This window comes from Theropithecus gelada, chromosome 6, assembly GCF_003255815.1.
Source record: "Theropithecus gelada isolate Dixy chromosome 6, Tgel_1.0, whole genome shotgun sequence".
Classification (NCBI taxonomy): Eukaryota; Metazoa; Chordata; class Mammalia; order Primates; family Cercopithecidae; genus Theropithecus; species Theropithecus gelada.
Genome location: NC_037673.1, coordinates 131803788 through 131826188, shown reverse-complemented (window position 1 = coordinate 131826188; position 22401 = coordinate 131803788). Strand labels below are relative to the sequence as shown.

At 47.9% G+C, this 22401-nt stretch overlaps 1 protein-coding gene across 6 annotated transcripts in view; it reads left to right on the top strand.

Moving 5' to 3' along the window:
• The first annotated feature begins 267 nt into the window (after nt 1-267).
• LOC112625777 (core histone macro-H2A.1) overlaps nt 268-22401 on the top strand; it is a 65663-nt gene continuing 43529 nt past the window's right edge. For 4 of the 6 annotated variants that reach the window (XM_025387083.1, XM_025387080.1, XM_025387082.1 and 1 more), the window contains exons 1-2: nt 268-1271; nt 11193-11397. In XM_025387083.1, the coding sequence (XP_025242868.1) occupies nt 11226-11397 (172 nt within the window). In that variant the 5' untranslated portion in view covers nt 268-1271; nt 11193-11225. The remainder of the gene's footprint in view (nt 1272-11192; nt 11398-22401) is intronic. The other 2 variants (XM_025387081.1, XM_025387079.1) reach the window with 2 other exon arrangements.

Here is a 22401-nt window from a genome sequence, read left to right as displayed (position 1 = left end):
TCAGTACTTAACTGAATTAACGAATGCATGAATGGCAGGTATTGGACATTGTTTTGCAAACTCTTACAGTAACGAGTAAAGCATTCCGGTGAGGTGGAGGTTACTGCCGCTGCGATTCCCACGCAGCCTGAGGACTGGGGTTGGGGGTGGGATCTCTAATTACCTGCATAATCCCCCGTGGCGGCACTTTAAACTTCACATCAACCCTGAGGGATGTGTATTATTATCCAAATTTAGTTCACAGCTGGATGGAGAAGTGGCTTCCCGCTCCACACTTTGGAGGGAGGGGAGTAGAGGGAAGGCCCCCATTTAAGTACCCGGGATGGGGCACCAATGCCTTCAGGCGATAAACCAATTTAGGAAGACGTGGAGGGCTTTGTGGCGGGCCCTCCTCTTTCGGCCTGTCCGCAGTTTTTAAAAAACGCGTGTGATGATAAGGAATCACTGTTTATATTAGTAATTCCCAACTTGGGTCCGAAAGTGAACTTTTGCTGAAGCCAAGGAGCTAACCGCTTCCACGTGCAAGGCAGGATCCAGCCTTGGGGTGAGGGGATTAGCTGAAGGACCCCAGGGGAGCTGGGTGCGCAGTAATTGACCTTGGGGCAGACAAGGGCTTGGGGGTGGCCTGTATCTAAAGACAGCGAGGCCTCTGAGGCGGGGGGTGGGGGAGTTGGCATTGGCTAGGGAGGGAAGAGCGATCGCTGGTAACAGCCATTGTGCCTTCCCACTGGGTTAGTGAGAAGGTTCCTAAGGATGCCGTGGCGACTACAGTCCCGTGCTCAGAGCCAGGCACACAGTAGGCGCTCACTCGAGATGCAGAGGCTGGGACGCGCCCTGGAGAAGCGCCTCTCCGGCGGTCCTGGCCCTTCCCAAGGACTGGGTTCTGGGCGACGCCGGGGTCACGGGTCGGACCTCGCGTCCGGGGCGCGGGCTGGTCCCTGGGCGCAGAGCGACCGGCGTCAGCTGGCAGGGCGCGGGCCCGGGGTCAAGGCCGGGGCGCTAGGCGGCGCGGGCGCGGAGGCCGGACGCCCGGGGCAGCGAAGGGATGTGACGAGCGGCGCGCTGTGCATTGTGGGAAGCCGGCCGCGAGGACTGGTTCCAGTTCACTCGGCAGCGGCGCCGGGCGGAGGGGGAGAGCGTGGGCCGCGCGGGCGGGAAGCAAAGAGGCGGGCGGGACAGCGAGGAGCGCGGAGAGAAAAGGCGCGAGCGGCCAGGAGGGCTCAGGCCGAGACATCTTTCAGCTGCCGCCGCCGCCGCCACCGAGCCGCCGCGTAAGTGCCGCGCGGGCCCCTTGCCGCACTCCCTGTCCCCGGCGCTCGGGTCCGGCCGCGGGTGCCGGGGAGCGGCCCGGCCTGGCGCGCACCGGTGTGGTGCTCGGCCGGGCTCGGGCCGCCGGGTTCGGTGTGGCCCACGCCGGGTCCTCGCGCGTGCACGACGCCCTCCCAGGCCCTGTCGGGCCGCGCGGGATTCCCTTTGGTTTTGTTCAAGAAACAAACCCGGAAACCAACTTCTCTTCGAAATGCATCCCCTGCCCGCTCCTGTGCGCTTTTGTGGGAAAAAGGCAGTGCTGGCGCCTCCCCTGGTGACCCTTCCTGGGGCGGGCTCACCGGCCAGGCCTGAGGCCGCAGGAGGCCCCGCGGCGCTGGCTGGGCAGACTGGGCCTGGGCGCCCGGGAGCTGCTGTGAGCGGAGTTGTACTTGGTGAGGCCCCCGCCGGCCCGCGAGTTGCCGGCCCCGGCACAATAAGTCGGACCCGAGCCTCGGGGGACCGAGGTGTAGGCGTCTGGCTCGCTATCTGCAGGGAGGGGAGGGCGGGGGCTACTCGCGGGACTGAAGCCGGGCTGGAGCTGGGAACCGGGTCGGGGAGTGGTCCAAGGGTGCGCTGGAGAGGGGCCACGGGAACCCCCGCTGCTCCCGATTGTCTTGGTATCAACCTTTTGTTTGCTTTGTGGTAGGAAGGGTTTGCTTTTTTTTTTTTTTTTTTTAAAGGTAACTCCGGAAGGCTGTGGGCTTCCCCGGGTGGAGAAGGCCAGCAGGAAAGAGCCTCGCTGGGGGTGGGGTGGAGTGGGGAGGTGAGTGCGCAGGATGCTGCTGGCAGTGTCACCTGACAACAGGTGTGCGACATGGCGCTCCCCACCCCCACTCCTGCAGGGGCCACAGATCACTCAAGCAGCTGGTCAGTACATTGCTTGAAAGGTTCTTTTAGACAAGATGTTAGGGGAAATGTTTCTGAGTTTCAAAGTGAGAGACTTCTGTACAAACAACTGATACAAACCTTGAATTCAACAATTACAGTGACTATAAAGGCCTTGTAAGATTTTAATGACCCAGTAAACAGCACATAAGAATAGACAATTAGAGGGGGCACTTCCCTCTTTTCTTCCACCTTTGTGGTTTGAGGTTTTACCGTTTAAGTGGGGGGTGAGGGAAGTGCTTTGTTCCAAAGCTCCCTGCTCCGGAGAGTCGGCATTTTTTAACAGTCTTAGGTTTGAATGGGAGACTCCGAGTTGTAAATTAGGTGGAATTCACCTACTGCAGGCCACCTTTAGGCTACTAGCCTGCTGTCAGAGGTGTTAACTCTGAAATGGACACCTCACGCCTGCAACTGAAATTAATATCCCTTGTACACATTTAACTAGAGTTGGGCAGCAGCATCTCAGTCTTGCACAAGAGACTCTCCGATGAGGATGAGTATGTTTTTAAACTTATTTTTTCTTAAACACAACAACAAAACTCTTGAAAGACTTCAAATTCTTCCCCCTTCTAGTTTTACAAGGAGAAATAAATCTTTCCAGTCTGTTCTTTGGTTTTGATCTGTTACCATTGTCAATGCTGATCCCTAGATGAGGCCTTAAGAGGGTTGTGTCAATGAAAATTGTTTGAGGCAGGCCTTTAGAAGGAGGCACAATTTAACTCACATTTTATTAAACTTTGAGGATTTTCTGGAACTTCACATGTGACATTCTAATATACAACCATGCCACTGGTTTAGTTTTTACCAAATGGGCCAGTGTCAGCCAGCACATCTCCATCTGCTGTTTCTTCTGGTCCCTGAGAGAGGAGAACTTGAGGAGCGTCTCGCATTCCTTCCCCATTGAGAACCTCAGAGTGCATGTGTTCTGGGACCTGCCTTCAGAGCTAATGCGGCCCCAAGTCACCTAAAGGAGATTTATTTAAATAAAAGCATAAACTGAAAATCTCAAGCTGAAGAACCCAACAAGACTCTATATGTGGTGTTCATCAGAATTGCAACAGCCTCTGGTTCTTATTCGAGTGTCCCCAAGGATTTGTGACAGGCTTTTCAGAGCCCCACTCCTAGAACATGGGCTGGGAAGGGGCAGGAGTGAGTGGGGCCCACATCTGTGGGTCCTTCCCACATTCTGTAGGTTTAGAGTTATGTTGGGCCCTGCCTCAGCACTTACAAGTGAGCCTGAGTGAGTCAACTCTTCATTCCAAAGAGTTGTATAGCTTGTTTGCTTGGACCAAACCTGTCAGGTCAGTGTCTCAGAGTCTTTCCATAAAGATTTCCTGAGAATCAGCTCCTGTTCAGGCACTGGGGACACAGCTGTGATTAAGAAATGCCTAGCCCCTACCCTGGGGGAGCTGACATTGGGAGAAGGCAGGCAAGTAGCTGTTGTAAAGTCAGTGCAGAAAGCGCCAAGTAGCCCCCAGCAGGGGCAGTAACCTAGCCAGGAGTGAGCCCTTATCTGGCATGGAAAGGTCAAGTTGGTTGGGCCAAGGAGGGCAGATGGGGACAGGTGTTTGAGGCCTAGGGAACCACATGTGTGCATCTTAGAAGAAAAGAACAGAGGTCATGTGGGGAACTGCCAGAGGCTTGGGATGGCTGAGTCCTGGTGCGTAGTCAGGTGAGGCTTCAGGGAGGGACAAACAGGACAAATCACAAAGGATTCTGGTCAGACCCACACTTTATCCTAAAAGCAACTGAAAGGTTCTGAGCAGGAGAGAGACAGGATCAGGTGTTCTTTTTATTCTTATTGGGAACACGTCTACTCAAAAAATAATGAGTGGATTCTACGTACTAAGCCTCATCAGAGTCCTGTTCTCTGAAGCCCACACTTTAACTTTTCTCTAAATGACCTTCCATTAGACTGGTTATCTTAGAGTTTGGCACAACCTTTAAAAGAGAGAGGAGTATGTAGGAAAGTTTTTTTGTAAAGCAGGCAGGCGATAACTTGCTGTTAAAATGTAACAAGCTGCACAGTTCCTTCAGTGCATCTGGGGAAGCAGATCACAGAATGGTTTTGCAGTGGTGAAATTTCAGCCCCCGACTAGCTTCCCCAAAACTGTTTCTTGCTTGTGGTGAATGACACTTGTGTTTGTGTTTTGTTTCTTCCTGCCACTGAAAACATAACAGGAGTAAGACACATCTGCTGGAACAAAATGCATGGTTTACGATTTATTTACCATCTCGGTTGGTCTGTCCCTTCTGTTTGCAATCCCATAGTTCACTGAGAGTGGACTGTAGGTTCTTTAATCATCTGGCTCACTTTTTGATATGGTGTTTTATGAATGGAGAGAGATATTTTTCCTGATTGGCTAGCATACAAGAACAGGTCTCTGATCCAAGCCAATCAGAGTGCAGCTTGTGAACCCCAGCTCTGTGAGCAATGGTTGTCTAGTATATCCACATGCCTCTGGGGACATGACAGCGGGTGACACTGTGAATCATTTGGTGTGATAGAAGAGGGAAGAGAATGCCGTAAACAGGATTAGTGTCCTGTCCTTCAGAATTAAGTGTCTCAGGTTTGCCTTTGTGATTGGAGTTGATGGGAAGGTGACAAATGCATGTGGATATGTGGGCATTTATCCAGCTGCCAGAATGGATGGGATGGTTATTCCTCATCAGCAGTTATTTAAGTACTGATAGCTCAGACTCCTCTATCCTCAGGGGCTGGAGATAGGGCTCTTTGACTAGCAACTCCCCAGCAGTTCTAATCAATATGACATGGGATCAATAGGCATGTATTCATTGCTTAGATAATAAAAGACTTCATGATTGACTATTCCAGTGGCTTCATGAGTGTCCTGATTGTTTAAGGGGTTTCTGTGCTGTAGCTTTAACAGGAGTCAATCTCTTACAGATGTGAGGAAGGTATTTTCCTGCAGTCTATGGTACTGAGCCAGAAGCAGGAGGAGAGGTCACTGGAACCATAGAACTGTCACAGAGTCATAAGGCGTCTGTGTGGCTTATGCCCAGCTATCAGGGCAGTTGGAGTGTTCCTTTCCTGAGAATCCCCAAGGTAGCTCTACAAGCTCCCTGAATTTTGAGTGTCTGGGCTCCTATGGGGATTTTGCCAGGTGTATGTACATGAATGGTCCAAGAGAAGGTCTCTGGTGTCCCACCGGCCATAGCTCCCTGTCCTGTGGCCTTTGGAAATGCTGCCCTCTCCTTTCTCCCCATCCACTGTCAGTGCCAACTAATCAGCTACCTCGTAGCCGGCATTTGAGTGTTTACCAGGTGCCAGGCAGGGTGGTGGGTGCTTGGAGATACAGTAGTGAGTAGAGCAAATTGGTTCATTTCATCAAGACAGACGGGTAAACAGGCAATGATGATACCATGTACTGAGTTCTAAGAATGGGATAGCTGGTTTCAGAATTTATGTGTAAGTGGGATCTAGAGTGACTGGCAATCATGATGGAAGGAAGGGTTGGAAACTGCATTTGCAGAGTACTGTACATAAGACTAAGAAAAATAATTGAGTATATTAAAGAATAGGGGCAGGCTGAGGGAGATTGTAAGGCACTTTTAGCTAGGCCCTGGGTCTGCAGCTGACACATCCATTGAGGGTACTGGGAGGGAGAGATTTATCCTGGTGGTTCTCTGGTTGTTGCAAATAGAGAGATGTGTTGGAGGTCAACAGGGCCTGTGCACAAGATTGGAGTCTGGACATGCAACTTCCCCAAACTAGACTGTGACTGACAGAAGGCATGGCCCTGGCAGGAATGCAGAAGAGGGAGCACGTTGATGGATCATTGCCAGAGAAGGCATTGGGACCACTAGGCAGGATTACTCCAGACAGAGGGGTAGAGAGTCCAGACTGAGCATCCTGGGTGTGCTGAAGGTGCCAGTGGGAGTGGAGGTGGTCTGCAGTACAGGGAGCAGCCTGTTAGGATGCCTGCTGGGGATGGATAGGAGGGTGTGGCAGGGCCTCCATGGCACTTTGGTTCCTTGCCCCTACTGCCCCTCCTAGTGGTGCACAGCTTGTTCTCATGTCCACCTTATTCATGTGGTCTACATAGCCAGCCTTCTAATTAGTCCTGTGTGCCAAGAACAGACTGTGTTGCTCCAGTCGCATCTCGATTGCTGAGGGGCCTGCGGTCAGATTCTCTTGCTTCTCACTCTAGCCTGACTCATCTCTCCGTATAGCTCCTCTACAAAAGTTTGTCTTTGGGTAGGCTTTGAGGTTTTATGAACAAGGTTAATGTTTATTGTGATTGATATATAATTGGAGGAGTTGCAGAGATAAAGACCACAGAGATCCCTTCAGGATCAATCACAGAACCTTCATTTTCTAGGCTGATAACAGCCAAAAGGGCAATCAAGCTAACATGCAATGATGAACAGACACAGTTGCCTGAGGACCTATCATTGTCTTCAAAGCATGCAGAACCATGAGTGAAGGCTCCTGGTTTACTGAAGGACGGAAGAACACATCTTTGTCAGTTTGACCGGATAGTATAACTGTTCTCCCGTGACCAGCTTCACTGCCCTGCAGAGACGCTGAGTCCTTGGGAAGCTGCTTTGTCTATGATGTAGGGCTGTCTGTTTCTCAAACAAGGCTGGATGCAGAACATGGGTCAAACAGGGCCCAATAGGTTTTGGCTGGTAACTCATTCTGGGGTTAGGGTCAGCATTCAGATTGGTTTGTCATGTGACAGAGACTGGCTGTTTCCTCCTTTCTCCTGAGTAAATAGCCAGAGTACATTTCCCAACCTCTCTTGCAATTAGTTGTGGGCACATGACTAAGTTCTAGTTGATGGATCATAGTCAGAAGTGATGTGCCCCACTCTCAGGCCTGGCCCCTTAAAACCCTCATAGGTTATGATCCATGGTCTTTTTCTTTCCGTGGCAACCCTGGGAATCACGCATTGAAGATATGAGAGTCATAAGATGGGAGGCATCTGGATCCATGAATCGCTAGGTGGAGAAGAAACACCAGCCAATCATGAAAACCCATTTTGGATTTTTCAGGAGTGAGAAATAAGTTGTAGAGACTTACTGTTACAGAAGCTAGCAGTATCTTCAGTGAAATGTCCAAGATCTGTTCTGCAAGAAGATGGCCTTTTTTCATCTTATACACATTGTTGTTTTTGTTAACTACTGAGAACTTGCCCAGTGAGTGAGTGTCAGGCCCTTACATGGATGCTTTGATTCACTTCTGCCACCAACCCTTTGAGGCCCTTACTAGCATCATCTCCACTTGAAAGATAAGAAAATAGGTTCAGAGGGGTTAAATCACTTGCTCAAAAATGCACAGCCAGTAAGTGGCAGAGCCATGGTTATAATCAGGTCAGTCTGGCTTTGGACTTCTAGTTATTAATCATAATGCTCAATTGCCATTAGCCTCACAGTCACTCTCCCCGTCATGGGTGCCTGACTGGAGCGGCCCACACCTGCATAAACCTCTGAAGAGCAGGATGGACCTGGCACATTCATGGGTTTACCTGGAGACTGCACAACTGTGAGTTGATTTTCAAAAGGGTGTTTTGAAACCACCACACGTTGCTGGATGTCATAAGGCTTCATGGCTTAGTCAGAATTCTTTCATAGCTGTGGCTGCAGCTTGGGGAACTATAGTTAGAAGTGCAGAAAGAATATGGGGAGGGGTAAAGTACAGAATCTCTGCAAGACAACCCCGTTGTTGGGGAGACAGACTTGAGGCTGCTTTATTGGACAGGAGCCTGATTCAGAATGAGAAGTGAAGATGTTCTTCTGCCAGCAGGGTGGCACTGGAGGAGCTGTGATATTTCAGACCTTTCTTGGGATGAGTTGACTACAGTGCCTCACATCAAGTGGCTTGCAGTTCAGTCAAGTTGGAGAGGCATGTGCTGGGATATATATACTATGGGAACATGGAACAGTGAGCAGTTCCAGGCTGTGGTCATGTCCACAAAGCCTCCGTGGCAGAGGGAGGCTGTGAGTGTCAGTTCAGCAAGTTGACAAGAGGACAAAGGGCATTCCAGACAGGAGAACTGCATGTTCAGAGACATCCTTAACACTGTGACAGGCTCAAGAAGTCAGGGGTGGCCATGTGAACCAGGGCAGGGGTGACAGGAAGCAGTGCCACCAAAAGTAGCTGAAGGATGCTGTTTGTGGCTAGCTCAGAAGCTCAGGCTGATGGGGAATCATCAGAGTAGGCAGAGCTGCTTCTGGTGTCCACGGATTAAGACTGGTGCAGTGAGAATAGGTCAGAAGTAAAGAGGCTGAACCAGCGCAGGGAGGGTGATGAGAAGAGGCCTGAGACGTTCTGCAGGCGGTTCAGCAGAGCTTGGCTAATGCTTGGGTGCTGTGGGGTGGGCCGAGAAGTCGGGGCCAGGTTGACTGCTGTTTGGCTAGCTTGGTGCATGACAATGACACTGATGAGGCTGAGAGACCCAGAAGAGTTCAAGGCACCCGTGGGACTTGTAAGTAGGCCCTTGCCATCAGCAGTCAGAACAGAGCTCTGAGGCTCAGCAGCCAGGTGTCGCACTGGCATAGAGACCTGAGAGACGCTGGCATGTTGATGTAAAGACTCCGCTAGAGTCAGAGGAGAGAAAGACAAAGAGCACCACTTTTAAGGAGTCTGTGTCTAGGACCTGCCAGGTCTCTGAGTGCTAACGGCTCCTCTCTGGAGGAGAACACTATCCAGTTCCCACATAGGCAGCCCCAGACTTGCCCAGCAGGTTAGCTGAAAAACAAAGCTGAAGTCTGTGTTCTAGTAGGAAAGGGGCTGAGCTGCTGTTAATCATCACTGACCACAGGCCTCCCCTCCTGAAAGAGGGGAGACATTCCGATTTAAAAGCTCTTAGTCCAAAGGCATCGGGTTGTTGGTCTGTGAAACACATTTGTAGTAAAGCAAAAGACTGCTAGGAAACCCAGTGACAGCCTTGCCTGAACACACAGACACACACACATATACACATATCGTTTCCTGTTTAGAGTGAGCACAGGCACCTTTTTGCAGGGAATGTTTTAAAATGAAGTTCATCGCAGCAAGGAGGAGATCTAACTAATTGTTTCAGAAAAACCCAGACCCTCCTGGGTCTCTCTAGCCCTCAGTGAGCAGTTAAGACTGGGTACCCCTTGATAGGGCGCTCATGTCAGAGGCCTTTACTCTTCTAACATCACTCCAGAGCCAGGGCCTCTGCCATCTTACCTCTCTTGGGCCTGTCTACACAGTAGCCCCAGAGTGCCCAGAATTCTGTCTGCTGCCCTCACAGCCATCTCTGTTAGGCAGATGATTTGAGATGCACCTGGGGTCAGAGAGGTGTTAAGTGTGGACCATGGCATGTCCTGACAATGTCCCTAGTATAGGTTGAGCATCAGAGTGACAGGAACTCCTGTCCCTGTGGCCTCCAGTGGTCACTGCATTGACTGCTGGTGCTGGAAGGCCCCAAACACCATGGAGCCTGACTTCAGTTTATCAGCACATGGGAGACCTGCCCAATTGGTTCAGTGAGCAAACATGTTCATAGGAAAGACTTTAGGGGGCCCCAGAACAGGCCAAGGCCCCTCATATCCACTCTCCCAGCACCCTGCACTCTCCCTTTGAAGCATACGTCACATTAATCTTTTAAATTACCAGGGGGTTATTTATTGACTTTTCCGTCACCAGTTCCACAGGGACCACATCTGCCTAGCATCATCCCTGAAGTGAATGCGTAAATGAACAGGATGCTCTGAGTAAACATTCAAGACCTTGGGTAGTGCTGCAGTAGGAATACAGTTAGGGGCACCCCTCCACCCGCCTGCAGTCTGATGGTAGAATGGGCACATGTACATCAATGCTGTGACGTGCAACACATGGGGCCCTGAGGATGAAACAGCCAGATTCCAACATTTGTGGGCTGGCAGAAGACAGAGGCAAGTGTAAGAGATAATGGAGGTCCCAGCCAAAGGGAACAGCCACTGCCCAGGCAGGGAGAAAAGAAGTGGAAGGGTATTTGGGGGGAAACCTGTGTGGCTCCCTGTGTCCTAGTTTAGACCACAAGTGGCCCAAGGCAAAGCTGAACAGGTGTGCCAGGCCTAGATTTCTAGGGCATTACATGGGAGGCCAAGAGTCATGGTTCTATCTTGAGAATTGTCGCAGCCACAGAAAGCTTTCAGGCCATGGCCGGGGCATGTTCAGATATGTGTGTACCCAGATTGCCCCACCCATGGGGTAGAGGGTGGATTAGAGAGGGGGCTCTGGTAGGGAGACCTTCTCAGGAGACGTTTGTGACCACTTGATTAAAATAGTGATGACCAGGATCCCATCACTGGAGGTGGAGAGAAAGAACCCCCCAAGAGGTGTAGAGGAGGCTTTTCCTTTGGACTGGGTGACTGGATGGGGATTGGGAACAAGGAAGGAAAAACACCTCTCTCTCTTCTGTAAAGATTGGCCCATCCGGTGGACTGGAAGTGCTCAGAGGGCCTCTTACTGCAACCTGGCTATACACTGTACTGACTCCTGTAAGCTGTTCTTGCCTCTTACAGATAAAGAATCATAAGATAGAGACACTGCTTTCATCAGAGAATCTAGGTATCTGCCTTTACATCATCTTTTTAGGGAAAGGTGTCATAGCTATTTTTTCTTTTATGAAGCCTTCAGTAAATTTATCAGCCCCAGTCTCAAGTGTATGAAAATGCAATTATTAAACAAGTGTATAGAATGTGGCCAAGAAATCCCATTTTCATTTTCATCATGTGGCATAATGGCAAGGCACTGAAGAGCAGTCATTGTCAGTGTAACGTTTAAATGGAAGTGGCCAATAAAATCGATGTCATGGTATAAATTGTGCAAAGCCAAGCCTTTCTTTTCAGGGATCAAACTGCTCCAGCAGAGTGCATCACCTGGACTCAGAGGGCTCTGCAGCTACAGACAGTGGCATCTGCATGCAGGCCCAGTGCCTTCCAGGGGACCGGAGTGTACCTGGAAAGGGGACATGTGCTGTCCCCAGCCACCCTGACCGGTGTGCCTCTTGCCTTCACAGTGTGCTCACTGATCCGCCTCCAGGGCCACCGCCATGTCGAGCCGCGGTGGGAAGAAGAAGTCCACCAAGACTTCCCGGTCTGCCAAAGCAGGAGTCATCTTTCCTGTGGGGCGAATGCTGCGATACATCAAGAAAGGCCACCCCAAGTACAGGATTGGAGTGGGGGCACCCGTGTACATGGCCGCCGTCCTGGAATACCTGACAGGTGAGTGTACCTCAGTCAACCCAGACACCACTGGCTCAGATACAGAAGTTCTCATAGTTCTCAAAAGACCACGTTTATTTCTTTTATTTTGAAACAGCTCAAACCTACAGAAAAGTTACAAGAAGAGTACAAGAAACATTTTCACCTAGATCTAGTTGTTAACGTCTTGCCTCATCTGCCTTATCTCCCCTCACTGTGTGTGTGCATGCAAGCATATATGTGGATATTTCTGTATTTATTTTTGGCTGTTACGTAGTCCATTTTGAAATTTCCTCAGTTGTCCCAATAATGTACTTTATAATTTTGTTTGGTTTTCTTTCCTGGTCCAGGATCCATTTCAGAATTATATATTGCATTTGACTGCCAGTTTGTTAGTCTTATTTAATTTTGAACAGTTCGCCAGCTTTTAAAAAATCTTTCATGACATTGATACTTTTGAAGAGTCCAGGCTAGTTGTTTGGCAGAATGTCCTCCAATCTGGGTTGGTTTTAGGATTAGATTCAGGATGAGCATTTTCTTAGGAGAATGGCATCGGAGATGCTGCATCCTTCTCTGTGCATCACGTTGGGAGGCACCTGACTTGGTTTGTCCCGTCACTGGAGATGTTCTGCTTGCTTATTCAGTTAGGGTGGTATCTGTTGGATTTCTGCACATCCTGTACCACGGTATTTCACCCAGTGGCTTCAGCAACCCTTGATGATTTTACCTGAATTTTTTATTACAGTGGTGGTTATAAAACAGTGGGTTGTTTCTTCATTTCTTGGTGGTTATAAAATAGTGATTTTAAAAATTTCTTTTATTTCTGCATTTCTTAGTTGGCATTCTTTTGTAATAAAACCTTTCCCTGTGCCCTTCCTCTTTTTTTTGAAGTATCAATGTTGGTTTACAGATTTTTTAAAATTTAGTAAGTTATATTCATTTCCTTACTTTAATGCTCACATTACCTCAAATTTGATCTTCAGGCTGGTTCTGATATCCTTTTGCCATGTCTCCATCAATTTCTGTACATTTTCTTGCCCTTCTAACACAATAAGATATTCCAACCTTACCCTGGACTTCCCTTGCCCCAGTCTGGGACTCAGCCTTCTCTCCAAGGGGTCCTTTGTCCTGTTCACAGATACAGTCTTATTTGTGGCTTCATAGCAATTGTGCAAAGCCAGCTGGGAAGGGAGGGAGACTACACCCATTTTTAGTGATGAGAAAGCCAGGCCTCAAAGCATAAAGGATTTGTCTGGGGTTGTATATGGCCTGCAAGGGACTGAGAAGGGACCCCAATCCTGCTGTCCTGTCGTAGTGCTTTTACTATGTATTGCCTGAGACATGATCAGGTGGGTCTGTAGGTGCCAGGAAAGAGTTCTCTGATTCTTGCAGCCACCTCTGCTACAGCCAGAAAGGGGCAACTCCGCAAGATGGGGTACCTCTCCCAAAGTGATACAGCCAGGCAGCGGAAGAGCTGGGTTGCTTCCTGCACTCCCTGCTCTCTCAGTAAGACAAGGCCAAGGGTTTCCCCATAGCAAACACAGTCATCAGGAAGGTAAAGTTTTTGTGTTCTGTTGAAAGCATCTGGCCATGAAAAGTAATAGTGTTAGATTTAAGTATTTGTACATATTTTGGGACTTTTGACTTTCTGCTTAGCAAGGACTCTTATAGGTGGCAGGCCTGGTAATGTGAACTAAGCACGATTCTTCTGTGTAGATGAGGAAACAAGCCCAGAACTTAGGTGACACACCCAGGAAAGCTATATATATGTTTGGCAGTCAGCCAGGGAGACCGGGAGAAGTTGCTAGATAGGAAACAGAAGACATTTTAGTTCTTGCCTAGTTAGTGTACATGCTGTGTGACCTAGAGGGAGTTACCTAACCTTTCTGGACCCCAATTTCCTTACAACTCAAATGGTGTCAACTGTCCCTGCTCCAACTCCAGGCTGTTGTGAAGGCCAAAGGGGCTGTGCGCATAATGGGAAAGCTAATGTGCTATACAAACCCAGGCAGCCCCTGGCTCCCAAATGCCATGATGCCCATTCCTGGGATGTTAACAGAGACTATCATTAGGTCAAGTACAACCTCAGTGTCATTTCTTCCATCTAGCTTTCTCTTCTTTTTTGAAGGGCATGAGAAGGGAGTATCATTGCTTTGTCATATCTCAGGCAACTACTACCTGTGCTGCACAGAAATCTGTTTTCCTGGTCTGGGCATAGCTGGTTCTGAATCTGAGCCCAGTGCTCCTGAGGTGGATGTCAGCGGTCCATTCTCATGGGGGCTAGAGACCTTGACTCAGTGTCTCACACATCCATCCTCCCTATCCCCAGCTATTGTGGGTGTATAGGAGAGGTCACAGCAGGGCATGGGACTGGCCAGGACAGCCCATCACTATCACTGGAAAAGTAGCTCAGAGCAGATCCTTACTCTGGCATCAGCCACATCAGCTCTTGTATATTAAATAATAATATGTATTTTTAAATTTTATGAAGACCTTCCTCAGATTCCAGTTGGCTGAATCTGAGGCATTTCCTCTGCCTGCATGTGGCACTGAGTCATTGGCATGATCATACCTGCCCCCAACATGGAGCCAGGCCCAACTGACCTCAGGAGGATGTCCTGAGCAGTCAGAGCTGTGCCCAGTCACTGCTGTGGTCACTTATGTCCTGTTTTGTGATGGGAGAGGAGCCAGACTCTGGGGCCATGTCTACTGAGGATGCTGCTCTGTTCCACCCCTCAGAACAGTGCCACACACCCACACTGACTGTCCTCAGAAGGTGGCCAGCCCTTAGCCTATTGGGTGGGGATGTGGGAGCACATGGATGTTAGACCTTCTGGGTATCCACCCACTTAGAACTTTGTTTTTTGGCCCTTGAGTGAGAAGGAAGTGTGTCCAGGCCCTCTTTCTGTTCTCCTCTTCACTTTTGTTTCCCTAAAGGCCTTTTTCTCATTCACTCCACATGTTGTCTGCCAGGCATCGTGCTAGGCTCTGTGTGAGAGTGCAGGAGTGATCAGGGCAGAGTGGCCTCTGCTTCATGGAGCTCACACTCTTGTCTGAAAAAGAGACAGCCAGCCAACCTAGACAGTTTAGAGACTGAAAGTGTTGCAAGGAGTGAAAGTAGGCCAAATGAGGGACCAGGCTGCTTGGGAGCTTGGAGATGAGCTGGCCGGGGAAGGCTTCTCTGAGGAGGAGAAATCAGCTGAGCCCTGGAGAGGTGCCAGCCAGCCCCGCAAGAACTGGGAGAGGGGCTCTGCCAACCACTTATCTATCTTGATGTGCCTGCTGGGTGCAGGCCAGCTCCTTCCAGAACATGGGGAAGCTACAGAGAGAGGGAGAAACTGGAGTACCAGCCTTCACGCAGCTTAGGGTCTGGTCAAGGATGTGACCCCGACGTGGTGTTCCAACACTAGGCAGACATCTGAGGGAAGTCCCACTCACTCAAGCTCTCCTTGCTGAGAGCTGTAATGTCCCTTACACAGCTACAGACCAACCCATCCCCATCCCCAAAGGGCTTCCTGCCCAGAAACAGGTATAGACAAGAGAAAGGCTATGGTGATGCAGGACAACCCATGCTGCAAAGGGGGAAACAGGACCGCAAGTGGGTGTCAGGAAATGCTTTCTGGAGAATGTTTATTAACCAGTTACCAGAGCTGTCCTGCTTGTTTAGGTGTCACTGAAGTCCCTAAGAAGGGATTGTTTTCTTCTCTGCATGGCCTAGACTCTTACAGGTGGCATCAACAATTGCAGGCATGGTGATGGGGTGTGCCACATGGAGGCCCATTTGAAGTAGCTGGGCCAGGCCCCCTGCCTTCCAAAGGCCCCTGTGGGAGAGATGGGAGGGATCTGGATGCCCAGGGATTACTAAGAGGACTGCTGAGCTGCAGTGCCAACCTAGGACTAGGTGCTTCTGAAGCAGGGAACTAGCATCTCCTTGGTGACCAGCTCTGGGGACTACTTGGGGTCCACTGTGTTCTACAGCTGTGTGGTTTAGAGTCTGGGCATTGGTGCCACAGTTGCCACTTCTTACTTGTGGCTTAGGCAAGTCACTCACATCTCCATGCTATGGTTTTATACTCTGTAAAATGAGGATCACAGTAGCTGTCTCATCAGGTTCTTATGAGGCTGATGTGAGAGCATGCATGTGATGTCCTTATTTCATGCCTGGACATTGTAAGTGCCCAGATGTTAACTATTAACTTTAGGGTTAAAGTATGAGAGAGGAAGGGAGTCTCCAGTAATCTTGTTCCTTTTTCTGTCTTTTGTCAATGACCAGAGCCTTCACACTCCTCCAGCAGGCACCCAGCATCCTCCGATAGCAGATGCCCCAATTTGAAGCTACCTGTGGGTACTTGGCCAATCCTTGTGCAGTTTATGGAGCCAGCTCCTGACCTGGGGAAGAAGCAGGGTCACATGAGTGATCTTTAGCCATTTTACAGACTGGATGAGGCCCAGCCATTGGACTTGACTACATCATGAAGTAAAACCCCAAGGAAAAGGGATGTTGTTAGAAATACACTTTGCCATCTGGTTTTGGCTAACAAAGTGATGGTCCTCATCCCAAGTTTCAGCTTGTTTGACTTCCAGTCTCTAACTCAGATCAGATGTTGCATATCCCCTTGGTGGTAGTCATAGGGCCACAACCCATCCCTGCCTCCATCTCCTAGAGGTGGGTAGAGAGAGCCTGTTCCTGTCAGCAGCACATCCTGTTACATTGATACTCATTTCAGCCAGCATCCATCTCACTTGGCATTTCTGATGTGGGAAGCAATCCTACAAGCTTGGAAGATTGAGGTAGGCAGAGCCTGCAGTTGGCTCTGTCACTTACCTTGAAAATAAGTCCCAAACCTCTTTACCACCTTCCTATCCGGGACACTCAAATGTGTCCCGGACTCAGACAGCTAAAAGCAGAGCAGGAAGAAGAGGACAGTCAGGCTTGGCTCTATGATGCTCCAAGGTTCTAGGAGCTCCCACATCCTTGCTTGTTTGCATGAGTGCACCTCCCTTAGACTAACTGACACTTCAGGCCAGAACCCAGCTAATGCTTGCTAGTACCTTCTTGGACACTCATGCTGCACTGGGTCTTATGTTACAGCATTTGCTGTGTTCTGCAAAGCCCTTCCCTCACCCTGTTTTCCTAAAATTAAAACACACACACACACCACACACCACACCACACAGGAAAGGAAAGATTAAGAATTTTAAGGAGTCAAGGGGTTACAACTAGAGAAAAAACACTGAAATTGAAACTCCAGTGGGTACTCAGTGTGCAGGGTATATTTAAGTGCATGTTCCCTTTTCTGGTTATGTGAGTAATTTGAAAATTAAGAAACTAAACTCATTCATAATCCCACTACCCAGATACAGCAGCTGACATTTAATGTCTTTTGTGTATGTGTAAAGGACAGCCTTTAGTCTAATTATTTGTTTTTATTAACATATGCTATTGATGACCTTCATTGACGGCCAGTCACAGAAACATCACAGTGCATACTCTTACAAAGCAAATTGTGAAGTACTTTAGGAGGTGTTCACCACATAATCTAAGTTGCCAATCCTCCTTCAGTCTCCCCTGGGAATAGATGATTCCATGGTGGATAAACATTCACTGAGCATTTGAAAAAGAATCAGTTCAATACTATGTGTCTTTGACATTTCCCTGATGATGTGGTATTATATGGCCAGCAAGTTAACCGATCCAAGTGGGTCAGGCCTCAGGGTTTGAGGCTAGAGCCTGGAAGCCACCAGGAGGTGGAATTCTACCTTCTCTGTCTTACCCAAGATGTGAAGGTGCAGCATAGCTTGATAACATGCTTCTCCCAGGGCATGTGAATCCAGCTGTAGAGTTCATAAACAGTTTTTATCTGGTTCTTCATGGTCCTTCTAAAGAGTCCACGAAGTTGTTGAGGAGAGTGTAAACATGATCTGAGCCTACTTTGTGAAGCAATGGGCCCATTTTCCCCTGCTCTCCCAAGGCCAGCAGTCAGACTATAATACTTGGATCTGAGAGGGGAAAGACCTTATTGCTTCTTCATACAAATATTTTCTTCCACTCTATGGCTTGTCTTCTCATTCCCCTAACAATGTCCTTTACAGAGTAGAAATACTTGATTTTCATAAAGACCAGCTTAGTAATTATTTATGGTATAGATTGTACCCTTGGTGTTGTGTCCAGGAAGTTACTGCCAAACCCAAAGTCACCTAGATTTTCTCCTATGTTATCTTCTAGGATTTTTATGGGTTTGCCTTCTACATTTAGGTCTATGATCCAATTTGAGTTAATTTTTGTAAAGCATGTAAAGCTTGTGTCTAGACTTGGCTTTTTTGCATGTGGATGTCTAGTCTAGTTGTTCTAGCACCATTTGTTGAAAATCTCATTGCTATCTTGAAGATAAGCCATGTTGCCTGGAAATCTTCAAAAGTCAAAGGAATCTCACTGCTGTCTCATGATATCACTTTGAAGGGCAAAATGCAACTGTTATTTCTACCATCAGGGTCTACAGATGGGTAGACAAGTTCCATATGAAGGGCTCTGCTTTTGCTTGGGCCAACGGACAAACACACAGCATGACAAAACCTGTTTCTGGAATCAGGCAACGAAAAAGGTGTGAACAAAATTAAGTGTGCCTTCTTTTCATCTAGACCTTCCATTTGGGATCTATTTACTTCTTACTGAAGTACATCCTTTAGAATTTTATTTAGTGAGGGTCTTTTGGTGATAAGTGTCCTCTACTTCTGTTTTTGAACATGTCTGTCGCATCTATAAAGTTTTCAGCCATCATTTCTTCAAACAGTTTCTCTATACTAGTCACTTCTTACAGAACACAAATTAAACCTATGTTAGTATTTTACTCTGTCTTCTGTATCTGTTAATCTCAGTCATGTTTTTAATTCATGTCTTTCTGGACTACTTTCTGGATAATTACTTTTCATCTGTCTTCTAGAACTATCTTCATTTTTACTAACTCTTTCTCCAGCCGTATCTGATCTGCTCTATTAAACAGATTGAGGCACTGAATTTTAAATTTCAGTCATGATATTTTCATTTATAGAAGTCCTATTTCATTCTTTTTTGAATCTACTTGACTTTTTTTTTTTTTTTGAAATAGGATCTCACTGTGTTGCCCAGGCTGGAGTGCAGTGGCATGAACATGGCTCACTGCAGCCTCTGTCTTCTGGGCTCAAGTGAGCCTCCCACCTCAGCCTCCTGAGTAGCTGAGACCATAGGTGCATGCCACTGTGCTTGGCTAATGATTGGGCATTCTTTATCATCTTTTTTCTCTTCATTTTAAGTTTTACTTAAATATATTTCACATGATTATTTTATATTCATTATTTAAATAATTCTAATATATGGAATCTTTGCATCTATTTCTGCTGGATTTTGAATCATTGTTAGGAAAGCTTGCCTCCTTCCAAAGCTGTAAAGACTTTTCTTCATGCTTTTGCTCAATGTTTTTATGGTTTTTCACATTTATACTTTGACTTATTTGGAATTTACCATGTTGTATGGTGGGAGATAGGGATCAAGTTAATTTTACTTCACATGGTTATCCAGTTATCCAAACACAATTGAATATTTCATCTTTTTCCTGGTAATCTGAGATGCCACCTTTATCAGACATGAAATTTCTAGATATAATTAGGCTATTTCTGGATGTTTATTTTCTGCTTTATTTATCTGTCTTGTTTATATACTTATTTCCCATATCCGTTAGGTCTTTGTCTTTTTACTTTTGTTGAACTTATTTTCTCTAATAAGTAATAACACCAATGATAAAATTCACTCGCTATCAAAGGATATACAGTGAGACATGCATTGCCCTTCCGGCTCTTTTGCATATCCAATTATCTTCCCAGGAGATAATCCATGTTACTAGTTCTTACATATGTTACATGTCTCTTAAAAGATGATCTTTTTCCTTTTTATTTAAAAATAAATCTAGAAAATAAAATGCAAAAATACAGGAAATGAAAAGGATAATGGGCACATGTAGTATGCAGAGGCTGTCTTATTTATATTTGGGCCAAGATCTTGGGAGAATATGAGATCTTTGATCTGCCCTTAATCCCTTAACACCCCTAGACCCCCTCAGCTAACTCAAGGCTGACATGGGACTGTGAGTTGAGGCCTGCCTGGATCTTGGGCCATCCTGGGGCTGTGTTCCCTGGGATGATAGCTTTATAGTTCATGCTGCCTGCTACGGAACCCAGGTGTGTGTTCTAAAACATGAAACTAGGCCTGGGCCTTGGAGAACCTCCCTTCACTGCCATCCTTAATCACCACTGACCACTGCAGTGCTTAGTTCACTTGTTTAGTAATTTATTTGGAATGACTGATTTGTGAAAGAGTTAGGTGCAAAGTCCCAAGCTGGGTGCTGGGGTCAAAAGAATCATGGTTGATTTCCACAGATTTATAGGGTGCCTGTGACGTGCCTCACATCAGAGCCACATTAGTGACCCCAGGCCTTCCCCACCCCTCCCTCACCTTTGTAGACAGCTCCCAGGACAAGGCCAGATACTCTGCAGCTACATGGTAAATAGTTTTTTATTGAAAGCTAAGAAGACTAGTTAGAGGAATGATGAGTTTCACGGGGAGGGAGTATTGGTAATGTCAGATGCTACCAGGAAATTGATGAGGATGAGAATTAAACTAGACTCCTGTATTTTTAAATGAAGCATGATTAGGATTAACACGGGGGCAGAGTGGGCCACACCTGTGTGAGGGGAGGTACACAGCGGGTCAGCTGTTGCTGGCAAACAGGAGGGAGTTAGAAATGTAGCAAGGGCTGAGCCTCATGTCTGCCCAAAAAAGCCATGGAGGAGGTCTCGGCAATACCTTGAAAAGCAGAGGAAGTCAGGAGCTGCCCAGCTGATTAGAGATAGCAGTGTCCCAGGAGTGGGACCCAGCATCCCAGGCGTCTTCCATGGATGACCATCAGGACGGGCTTCTAAAAGAACTATTAACACTTTCTCACTGAAAGGAGAAGGAAGTAGGTAAGAATTCTGCAAATGTCTTCTCTCCCACTGTCTTCCTGTTAAAATATCAGCAACCGATAGAACATATTTACAGTGTTTTTGCTTGCTTTCTCCTGCCTGAAGGCTTCTATGTCTAGTCAAGTCAACCCAGAGTAAAATCTCCTGAAAGCAAAGAGCCACTCCTCAGAGCTATAAATAAACTCTAGCAAGAAGACAAACCCAAAGGGTATTAATCATAGTTAGCCTCCCTCTGTCTCTTCCCACCAACCCCTTCCAGGTCTGGTTGCCAAGAAGATGACATAAACCCTCCTTGGATTTGCCGGGCTGCTTCTCTCAGCCTACCGCTCTGACCCTGGCTTCCCTCCCTTTCTTCCTCCTCTTCCCACCCCACCTGCTTCCTTTTTAGGCAAGTGCATCTTCCATTTAGTGACCTGAACGTGTGTGTTCCCTGGCACCCAGTGCTGGGCTCTTTAGAGGCCCATAGTGGCGCCTGATGCTGAGATATCCTCTCGTGGGGTTGACATCACCCCATCTGCCTACAGGGGACACTCTGGGTTTTTATAGAAGGCGCATTCCCTGCAGAGCTGTGGGAATCGTGAAAACAAACCCAAGGCCTGTGGAAATGGCTGATGTGTTGGTTTCCCTTGCCATCAATATCCTGATTGATTCTCCTTGTGGTAACTGGTAGCTGAGGTAGTCTTTGGTTCATATTTATGTTGCCTCTATAAATCTGAGTGTTGACTGCTAAAAGTCAATATCTGCTGTTCATTCAGAAAATCAGGGTATTTGACTTAACTTGAGTAGCATTGTTTTTCTTGCTCTTTTACTCCCACCCCAGGCCCTGGCAGTCTCTAGTCATATTCTAACTGTGGCTTGTAATACTAGTTTCATGGACATGGGGGGAAGTGCTCTGAGTTCTAGGTAAAGGTGGAACAGTTAAGTTCCAAAAATCTGCAGTTTGTTGAACAGTTACTGTGTGCTAGGCACTGATTAAATGCTTTATATTTGGTAACTCATTGAATCCTCAATCCACCTCTCTTTCTTAGGAGCAAATTGAGGCTCAGAGTTTAAGTAACTTCTCCAAAGTCACACAGCACAGAAACCTTAGCAGTCAAAGGAATTGGACCCCAGAGCACTTCATTCACTTTGCATTTCCTTTGCCTTGAAGCAGCTAGCGGACACCTCAGGAAGACTGGTAAATGCCCGGTCCCCACGGCTGGCTTGATGAAGACACAGCCTGAGGGGACAGACTCTGCAACAGTCATGGGTGATTGCCAGAGACATTCCTGTGGCCTGGTATGGACAGGGAGGACAGGGTTCCTGCAAGATAGGCCTTGAAGGACAGGCAACCCTGGACAGGGATGAGGAAAGTCTAGAGCACGCAGACAGGAGGTGGGTGTGAGCACAGGAGGGGCGAAGTCCCCTGGAGTGACATGTGCTGGCCTGCAGGGAAGGGGCGGTCTGGTGCATGTTGGAACTGCTGCCGTAGCAGTGGCAGAGCAAGTGACGTACTGGGTAGAGAGCTGCCCTGAGGAGCCACAGCAGGCCTCGGAGAGGGCAGTGCCCAGTCAGGTGTGGGGAGCTTGTGTCACTCAGTGGTGCTGAGGAGGACTGGAGATGGAAAGCTTTTTGGCCAGTGTCCTTTATTGTCCCCTTAGCGAAGAGGAGGTGGAATCCTAGGTGTTGGAGCTCAGGCAAATCCTTAGACAAGTGGCCCTCAGTGTCAGGAATCCACACAGGCAGACAGCACAGAGGCCAGGCTGGTAAAGACCCCAGGAGCTATAGTCCCCTCTCAGGGGCCTCCCTTTCTGTGACACACTCACACTGCTCTAAAAACAGCCATGAAAAAAGAGTCTTCACATGCTCAGAACCTTTTTTTTTGGGAGAAGCAGGATTAAGCAGGCTGGGGCAGAGTGTCTGAGGGTAAGGGTGCTTGTGACCTGTGGTACCAAAGGCCAGCTGGGGCAGTGGGTAGCAAAAGTGCCTGTAGCTTCTCATCTATCCAGCGTTTTAATTATTTTCATTTTGAAAGGAAAATATACAGAACAT